Raw genomic sequence first — 9,954 nt, 5'->3', positions numbered from 1 at the left:
TCACTGTTGCGTGTATGGGAGCGACCATAATCCCCCAATTTCCGGACTAGATTTTCCCTGCAAACAAAAAAACAGTGACATTGCTGCGAGGGGAGGAAAACCTTCCATGATGGGCACAATATTTCAATTTATCTATATGCATTGCCAAAAATGGTAAACGATTTGCGATGCGAAACTTCCCGCCTACAGCTCCCCCTCAGTTGTGGCCATACTTGGTTAAGAGGTAATCATTTTTCAATAAATACAGTTCTGTGACTTGGGTAGGCGCACAAGTTGTGGATTGGATAAAAAGGGGGAAAACCCACTCCCTAGAGAAAGGAAAACGTTGGAATACCAGCGAGGAAAATGTCTTTTAAATCCCTATAAATAACTTTTCGATTATTTTGTTTCCTCGAGCTGATACAGATATCGCACTGCTGGAAGGGCCGTTATCCCTTACGGGAAGGCAACCCCCCTGTTGTGGACTGTTTTTTTTCAGAAAGAAAAAGAGGATTATGACACGGTGCGGGCACGTAGAATCGATTCGATTCCATTTTTCTCCCAACAATTTTGAGGCGATTTAGTGCTAGGATGATTTTATGAGAGGAGAACGAAATCCTCCTCGTTTTGAGATCAAGTGTCGAAAGTGAGTTCTTTTGCTTCTCTAAAGCGGATACGCTTTGCTGACTTTAGTAGCGTTATCGGAAAAACGTAACTTAATCCACCTTAAGGTGGTTGATGCCTTCCTCAAATTCTTACAAAATATACTCTTACATCAGAAAGAACTTTAATCATACAACCACTTAATCACTCCTCCAAGTTCAAGAAAATCTCCTAACTTTATGGTCGGCCAGTGGCAAAAGCGGACCCGACCGTCAACGAACTTTTCACAAATTAGTGTAAATAATCCAGTTTATTTGAATAAAGTTTTTTTCAAATTTATTTCATAGGAAAAAATTGCCAACAGTAATATCACATACTACTTTCAAATTTTAATTTCATTAAGCGGAAGTTTGCCTTGAGCATCGCCATCGAGTACTTTTACGACCGCAGCCTATCAAGTTGGTCCCTGATATGTGAACTTGGATGGTTCCTCGGCCCAGCGTTGGCCGCCAGCATGCAGCGGAACACGATCGTCATGGTGCCGTCCTTCTCGAACCCTCCGGTGGCGGTCAGATCCGACTTGCTACTGGCTTTTGGCTCGGGTTCGCTCGCTGGTAGACGAGAGTCTAAAATAGAATGATCATTTAAGAGTCTGGAAGATGTTCAGACAACTAACACTCAAAAACTACACGCAAACAACTCTCACCTCCGGTGGCACGCTTGGTCTTCTTCGTTTTGGGTTCCACCTTCGGTTCCAAGCTTAGCCCCGCGGTATTTTCTGCGGATGGTTCCGACTCGAAAGTGCTTTTCGGTTCCGGTTTGAAGACACCTCGGGTTCTGGATGCGGTTCTGGTTCGAAGTAGGTTCAGAGCCTAGTTCTGAGGACGGCTTGGTCATGCTTTCCGGTTCTATGGACAACGGAGGTGGTTCAAACGGGTTAGTGGTTTAAACCAAATGCTACGTAAATCAACGCGACACACACAAAAGCATCTTACCTAGTTCCGTAGCGGGTTCCGGTTCAGTCGCTGGCTCTGGTTCTGCACGTTTCGCTACCTCCTGTAGCGTCGTGGTCGTGTCGCCATTCGAGTTCAACCCAGGTCGTTCCAATGGTATTGAGAACCACACCGGGGACAGGTTCTTCTGCTTGTACAGCATGTAGTTGATGTCCGTTGACTTTATGGGCGATTCTGTCAGGAACCGCTCATCCTCCCGTCTGGTTCTTGGTTGTCGCGCAGCAGGATCTACTCTCGTTCCGGAGCTGGTATTATTCATAAACTGCTGTTATTCGGACCGGTTTTATGCCCGATGCCTTTCCCTCAACTTTTCCTCCAACTTTCTTGTATACACATAAACAACAACATTGATGCGAAGGGTTTGACGTTTGAAATTCGATTAGCTCTCGAACAGTCATGCCAGTTCTAGAGGTAAAAGATAAATACAGACTTTTCTCATCCTGCATCACAGATTTTTATAAGGCTTATTAAAATTATTTATCAATTTCTTTTGATAAAATTAAACTTTTAAAATTGAATTGAAATAAAGTAATTCAAATTTAATAACCAACTTTGCATTTAAAGGATACAAAAATTTATTAGATGCCGAAATTGATAAGATACATACTATTTGTAGACTTTTCCTCAAGTAAAAACAGAGTTCTCATAAAGCAAAAGAGGCAACGCTTTTCACAAACAGTGACGATTCACGACAATCGACCTAGAACTTAAAGGTTATGTAAATTTTACTTAAATTATAATAACTTAAGTTAGGATTGCCGGATCATCAAAATTCTTGTGCTATTCGAAAGGAATTTTGAAACGCTTGCTATTGATATATAACATCATAGATGATCTTTCAAAAACCACCCTTTTTTGTATAATTTTAAATTTGTATGAAACAGTTTTTTTAGTATAACTTTTGAAGTAGTTCATTATTCTGTGTAATTTTAAATAGGAAGGTATGGGACCCCAAGACAAATCGAATGAGGCCAATACGGTCAAAATCGGTTCAGCCAGTGACGAGATATTCCAGTGACATTGATTCGGTACACATGTCTACATACAGCCAAACACACAGACATTTGCTCAGCTGGTGATTCTGAGTCGATATGTACAAATGAAGGTAGGTCTAGGAGGTCTAATTAAAAAGTTCATTTTTCGAGTGATTTTATAGCCTTTCCTCAGTAAGGTGAGGAAGGCAAAAAGGAATAGAGGGAGGTGTTGTGACTGCAAAACATTTTTAAATTTACTTAAAATCTATGTTTAGGAGAGAGATTTCGGTAATTTGTTAACAAAGAACGGTAAAAAATCTTAGTGTGTTTACTTTTCCTGTCATTCTATGGTGACGGAATGGCTTATTTGTCAAAAACAGTGCTGAAAAGTTCTTTTTGCAATTCCGTCGTGAACTACTTACTTTTCCTATCATTCTTGAACGACGAAATAGCCTACTTTTCTGTACCAAAAATAACAGAATCGAATAGCACCCCTTTTCAAAATAAATGCTGAAAAGTTTCACTTTTCAGCACTCAAATGGGTGCTGAAAAGTTGAACTTTTCAGCACTTGTTTCGAAAAGTAACACTTTTCACTCAGAGTGTGTTTTTTGGAATTGCAAAAAAAATTGTATGGAACTCGTTGCAAAACTTGATTTTTTCAGCACTCTTCGTATTTATCCAACTCGGTGAACCTCGTTGCATAAATGTACGACTCGTGCTGAAAAAATCCTCTTTTTGCAACTTGTTGCATAAACTACTATTGTAGCACTCATTTGTGTGCTGAAAAGTCAACTTTTCAGCTTTTTTATCGATAAGTAATAAAAATTAGCAGCGGATTGAAGAAATGCTAAAATGATAATTTAAAATAAAAGCACTTTTAATCCGTTTACCCATTTGGGGACCATCCATAAATCACGTGGACACTTTAGGGGAGGGGGGGGGGGTTTGTTTGACGGTTGTCCACGCTCCATACAAACAATATTTCTTTTGTTTGAAAATTGTCCACGAGAAGGGGGGAGGGTTGAGATTTCAAAAAAAAAAATGACCACGTGGTTGATGGTATAATATGGATGGTCCCTTAATCGCAATTATACCTAACATTCTATTTTATTTTATTTAGAAGAAATTATAGTTAAACCTATTTCAAATACAATTTACGAGAAGTATTTTTTTTAATAGATAAATAGATAGAAATTCGAAGATTTTCATTTTTTAAATGTGGGAATATAAGAATCTGGGTATTTGGAATTTTGGGTAATTGGGATTTCTAGAATTACTTTTTTTTAATCTGGGAATTTGGCAGTCTAAAATTTTGGTAGTCTGGAAATTTAAGATTTATTAGATTAATTTGATAATTTGAAAATCAGGGATTTTGGGAATGCGTGACTTTGTTTCAATCTGGAAATTTGAGAAAATGAGAATTTTTGAATTTGACATTTTTTTCTATTTAGGATTTAAGGAATTTGGGAATCTGGGAATTTGAGAACTCGGCTTTTTGATAACCTGGGAATCTAGAATATGGAGTTCTGAGAATTTGGGATTTTGAGATTCTGGGAATTGTAGATTGGAAATATGTTATTTCAGAAATTTTTCAATTTGAGATTTTAGAAATTTAAAATTTTCTCAATTAGGGAATCTGCAATTTTTGAAATCTGAGACTTTGGAAACAGTATTTTGGGAATTCGGGATATTTAAAAGTGTTGGAATTTAGCAGATTTCGAAAAAGAACTTGCGAATGTGAAAATTAGGAAATATTCGCATTTAAGATTTTTCGAATGTAGAAATTTGAGAATCTGGGAAACAGGCTATTTGGGGGCATTGAAAATTTGAAATTTTGGGAATATGTGTATTTGGGATGCAAGGAGCTTGAGTATTTAGAATTTTATGCAAATTTGGTAATTTAGGCATTGAAGATTTGACGAATTTGGAAATTTAATATTCAAGAATTCTGGAAATTGGGAATCTGGGAATCAAAATTAGATGATTTAGGAATTTGGGAGTAAAGGATTTTGAAAATATTGGTGTTTAAGAAAATGGAAATTTCAGATTTTATTTTAATTTTTAGATTTTGAATTTTTGAAGCGTTTTAAAACGATTCGGGAATTAAAGTATCATGGAAAAAGGCAATATTCAATAATTTCGGTATCTTTGAATTTGAGAATTCATTTTTTTAGGAATTTGGTAATCTGGGATTTTAAGAATTCGGAGGGATTTTCAAAATATATAAAATATTTGAGGAATTTGAAAATTTGATATTTTAGTGAGGCGTCAAATTTGGTCAAAATTTGAAGATTAGAAATGAAAGATAATTATTATTTTTGGAATTTAGGAATAAAGGAATTTTGGGTATTCGGGATTTTATAAATTTTGAAGTCTGTGATTTTGATATTTGAAAAAAAAAAGATTTTGCGAATTTGTAAAATTTTAGAAATTGAGATTTTTGGAATGAGAGGATATAGCAATTTAGGAATCAAAGAACGAGGTGGTTGGGATTTAAGAAATTTACTAATTTGGAATTTTGGTTATTTGAGTGACTTAATATTTTATGATTTGGGATTTTGAAATTATGGGATTTTAGAAATCTGAAAATTTGAGATTTCTGCGATTTCCAAGAATTTGATTGTTTGTGACTATGATGATTTGAAATTTGAGGATTTAGGAATTTTGAAATGCGGTAATTTAAAAACATGAGATTTTAGGAATATGAAAATCTGGGATTTTTTTAATCTGTAAATTTACGAATAAAGGATGTTGGGAATTTATGAATGTGGGAATCCAGAAACTTAGCAATTTTGGTAATTTAGGAATTTGAGAATCAGGAAATTAAACATTTGATGAATTTGGGAATACAGCTACAAAAACACTTCTCATTTGGAAAAGAAATTCGATAAAGAAATTTTCTCCAAATTTTATATCTAAATTAGTGTTGAGTTTTCATCATTTTCAAACATGCCACCATTACAAGAAAAAAAACCAATGCAAAAACTGCAAGCACACTCTATCTTCCGGCTATCATGAATTTTCTCGACCACCACCTTGGTTTCAGCGCCACAGTTTGTTTATTTTTACATTAAACAGCGTTTCATGACAGGACCTCACCCTGGGTACCTGGCAACTGTTCATGGTACAGTAATACTATGCTAGTTTGATTACGTTGAGTCTGTTTTGTTTTTTTTTTAAATTTATTTTATTATCAATCTGATTGAAGTAGATTAACTTACTGATTCTATCTATTCATTGCTTTATTTGAGGGTAACAATAATGTTGTCAAACTAATAATGATGCGAAAGGGTGACTCGTGCTTGCCCATTCCAGCGGGTTCGCAAAATTGCAAAAGTCCCTCCACTGGCCACCCCTTGGCACAAGTTCCACCGCCAACAGTTCACCAGCTTATTACCGCCGGTAAGAAATTACAATAAATTGGCAGTAATGATGGCCATTACCGGCAATATCGTTGCTATTATGATTGCCACACTGGCACCACTGCCCACCAGGGTTGCTGAATCTAAGGTTGGTAAACTATGATGTTCTGGGAAACTAAGTTGAAGTATTGATGTTAAGATTTCTAGGACTTTCAATTAGTGAGCATGAAACTTAAAATTGACAACAGTAAAACTTTCAATTTGCTTCCAACCTGACAGTCGAAAACCTTGACGGTGGACCAACTCCTTTTTCTCTAGTTCTGGTACAGTTCCAGCCTGCAGCTGGTTGCTGCTGTAAGCAAATATTGACATTCACACGAGATTGGTCGAGAAATTGGAGGATAATAATCGCTGCACCGTAGCCAAAGAGTATAGTGCCTCGGGTATGATCCCGCGAAAGCATCGATTACCGCAGGTTGTCGTGGGTGGGTGAGGGTGGTCTTTCGGGGGTGATTGACTTGCGGACTTGGTTGTTTTGTTGCTGAAAGACGACCGTCCCAGAACGGGAGGGAAATTGCAACAGAGTGGACTGGAGCATGATAATGCTGGCTTGGAGGGCAATTAGACGGAATATTGGAAATTTTCGCGTAGCATTTTGAGTGACATTTAAGGTAAGTGGGTTTAAGCACCTGTGGTTCAACAATGTTATTCGGTTAACAATATTATTCGAAAAATATTGAATTTTTTACAGCTTAGATTTCTGGCCAATTGTAAATAACTCCAAACGGTTCATCAGACTTCTTTCAACTTGGTATCAGTAAATGAAAAACTTCCAGCAAGAACCATACCCGGCAAACACCAAACAACCTTAAACAACTTGCCACAACACAGCGTGAAGCTCTTGGCGTTTAGTTCGACTTCGAAAGCGCTCCAATCGCTGCAAATTGCTCGTCCATGTTTGAAGACTACCGCCAACTCAACGGAATAAAGCAAACCCTTAGGTTTTAGTTCTAGGAAACGGTTTACTATAGCTCGCACATGTATTTTGTAGTTCAGCAAAAGGGTTGCGGAACATGTGTGGAGTTCGGACGTCAAATGTAAACAACGAAGCTCGTTGAAGAGCTGCACTTTTGGCCTCCGGGGGCTTCTTCAGTGCAAGAAAGTAAGAGGTATCTGAACCTCAAAGTTGTTCTGGATCAGTTGCTTGTCAAAAACCAGACAGTTTGTTCAACAATTGCTCCCTTTACCCTAAACTGGGGTTCTTACTTCGCAAGACGCGGGTTAGTTTCAGGTGAGGGCTAATAGACTCAATGGAAGCAAGCAAGCAAGGGGAGGTTTGTTGTGTTGTTCAACCAACTTCAACCTGGAACACTCCAGTGGGCAGAGGTGTATGTGCTTTGAATTATTCTTTTTGAATTGACTAGCTGTAAGCAATGGCAATCGGAGCGTTAAAACTTTCTACAAATTTAGTTTAGAGCAGTTCTCTAGGATTTCGGTCATTCGATTTTTTTTGTATTTTTTAATCCGACTGAAACTTTTTTGGTGCCTTCGGTATGCCCAAAGAAGCCATTTTGCATCATTAGTTTGTCCATATAATTTTCCATACAAATTTGGCAGCTGTCCATACAAAAATGATGTATGAAAATTCAAAATCTGTATCTTTTGAAGGAATTTTTGATCGATTTGGTGTCTTTGGCAAAGTTGTAGGTATGGATATGGACTACACTGAAAAAATGATACACGGTAAAAATTGGTGATTTTTTATTTAACTTTTTGTCACTAAAACTTGATTTGCAAAAAAACTATTTTTAATTTTTTTTTTTTTGATATGTTTTAGAGGACATCAAATGCCAACTTTTCAGAAATTTCCAGGTTGTGCAAAAAATCATTGACCGAGTTATGAATTTTTTAATCAATACTGATTTTTCAAAAAATCGAAATTTTGGTCGTAAAAATTTTTCAACTTCATTTTTCGATGTAAAATTAAATTTGCAATCAAAAAGTGCTTTAGTGAAATTTTGATAAAGTGCACCGTTTTCAAGTTATAGCCATATTTAAGTGACTTTTTTGAAAATAGTCGCAGTTTTCATTTTTAAAATTAGTGCACATGTTTGCCCAGTTTTGAAAAAATATTTTGAAAAGCTGAGAAAATTCTCTATATTTTGCTTATTCGGACTTTGTTGATACGACCTTTAGTTGCTGAGATATTGCAATGCAAGGTTTAAAAACAGGAAAATTGATGATTTCTAAGTCTCACCCAAACAACCCACCATTTTCTATCGTCAATATCTTAGCAACTAATGGTCCGATTTTCAATGTTAATATATGAAACATTTGTGAAATTTTCCGATCTTTTCGAAAAAAATATTTTCAAAATTTTCAAATCAAGACTAACATTTCAAAAAGGCCAAACATTCAATATTACGCCCTTTTAAAATGTTAGTCTTGATTTGAAAATTTTGAAAATATTTTTTTCGAAAAGATCGGAAAATTTCACAATTGTTTCATATATTAACATTGAAAATCGGACCATTAGTTGCTGAGATATTGACGATAGAAAATGGTGGGTTGTTTGGGTGAAACTTAGAAAACATCAATTTTCCTGTTTTTAAACCTTTGCATTGCAATATCTCAGCAACTAAAGGTCGTATCAACAAAGTCCGAATAAGCAAAATATAGAGAATTTTCTCAGCTTTTCAAAATATTTTTTCAAAACTGGGCAAACATGTGCACTAATTTTAAAAATAAAAACTGCGACTATTTTCAAAAAGTCACTTAAATATGGCTATAACTTGAAAACGGTGCACTTTATCAAAATTTCAGTAAAGTACTTTTTGATTGCAAATTTGATTTTACATCGAAAAATGAAGTTGAAAATTACGACCAAAATTTCGATTTTGAAAAATCAGTATTGATTAAAAATTCATAACTCGGTCAATGATTTTGCAAAACAAATTTCTGAAAAGTTGGCATTTTATGTCCTCTAAAACATATCAAAAAATAAAAAAAATTAAAAATAGTGTTTTTTTGTAAATCAAGTTTTAGTGATAAAAAGTTAAATAAAAAAATCACCAAATTTTTTTTACCGTGTATTATTTTTTTCCAGTGTAGTCCGTATCCATACCTACAACTTTGCCGAAGACACCAAATCGATCAAAATTCCTTCAAAAGATACAGATTAATTTTCATACATCATTTATGGACAGCTGCCAAATTTGTATGGAAAATTATATGGACAAACTAATGATGCAAAATGGCTTCTTTGGGCATACCGAAGGCACCAAAAAAGTTTCAGTCGGATTAAAAAATACAAAAATTAAAATTGAAGAAAAAAGACCGATTTCGTAGAGAATTGCTCTTAGTCTTATTTCTTGTTTCTTGTTTCTTGTTTCTTGTTTCTTGTTTCTTGTTTCTTGTTTCTTGTTTCTTGTTTCTTGTTTCTTGTTTCTTGTTTCTTGTTTCTTGTTTCTTGTTTCTTGTTTCTTGTTTCTTGTTTCTTGTTTCTTGTTTCTTGTTTCTTGTTTCTTGTTTCTTGTTTCTTGTTTCTTGTTTCTTGTTTCTTGTTTCTTGTTTCTTGTTTCTTGTTTCTTGTTTCTTGTTTCTTGTTTCTTGTTTCTTGTTTCTTGTTTCTTGTTTCTTGTTTCTTGTTTCTTGTTTCTTGTTTCTTGTTTCTTGTTTCTTGTTTCTTGTTTCTTGTTTCTTGTTTCTTGTTTCTTGTTTCTTGTTTCTTGTTTCTTGTTTCTTGTTTCTTGTTTCTTGTTTCTTGTTTCTTGTTTCTTGTTTCTTGTTTCTTGTTTCTTGTTTCTTGTTTCTTGTTTCTTGTTTCTTGTTTCTTGTTTCTTGTTTCTTGTTTCTTGTTTCTTGTTTCTTGTTTTCTTGTTTCTTGTTTCTTGTTTCTTGTTTCTTGTTTCTTGTTTCTTGTTTCTTGTTTCTTGTTTCTTGTTTCTTGTTTCTTGTTTCTTGTTTCTTGTTTCTTGTTTCTTGTTTCTTGTTTCTTGTTTCTTGTTTCTTGTTTCTTGTTT

The 9,954-nt window shown here is 35.1% G+C and overlaps 1 protein-coding gene across 1 annotated transcript; it reads right to left on the bottom strand.

The window, feature by feature from the left end:
• Nucleotides 1–990: 990 nt before the first annotated feature.
• On the bottom strand, nucleotides 991–1,854 carry LOC119770706 (protein TonB-like). The gene is made up of 4 exons (XM_038266052.1): nucleotides 1,578–1,854; nucleotides 1,469–1,490; nucleotides 1,289–1,419; nucleotides 991–1,208 (listed from the first exon to the last, which is right to left on the bottom strand). The coding sequence occupies exons 1-4, from the start codon at nucleotides 1,852–1,854 to the stop codon at nucleotides 1,021–1,023; spliced, it is 618 nt and encodes a 205-aa protein (XP_038121980.1). The 3' UTR covers nucleotides 991–1,020.
• Between the last annotated feature and the right edge of the window lie 8,100 nt (nucleotides 1,855–9,954).

This window comes from Culex quinquefasciatus, chromosome 1 (genome assembly GCF_015732765.1).
Source record: "Culex quinquefasciatus strain JHB chromosome 1, VPISU_Cqui_1.0_pri_paternal, whole genome shotgun sequence".
Classification (NCBI taxonomy): domain Eukaryota; kingdom Metazoa; phylum Arthropoda; class Insecta; order Diptera; family Culicidae; genus Culex; species Culex quinquefasciatus.
The sequence above is the reverse complement of the archived record's forward strand: the minus strand, read 5'-3'. Positions and strand labels throughout refer to the sequence as shown.

Coding starts and splice junctions, on each gene's coding strand:
- LOC119770706 (XM_038266052.1), bottom strand. CDS start 1,854: ATGAATAATACCAGCTCCGGAACGAGAGTAGATCCTGCTGCGCGACAA. Junction 1,420..1,468: donor CCGGAAAGCATGACCAAGCC/GTCCTCAGAACT, acceptor AACCGCATCCAG/AACCCGAGGTGTCTTCAAAC. Junction 1,209..1,288: donor GACCAAGCGTGCCACCGGAG/GTGAGAGTTGTT, acceptor ATTCTATTTTAG/ACTCTCGTCTACCAGCGAGC.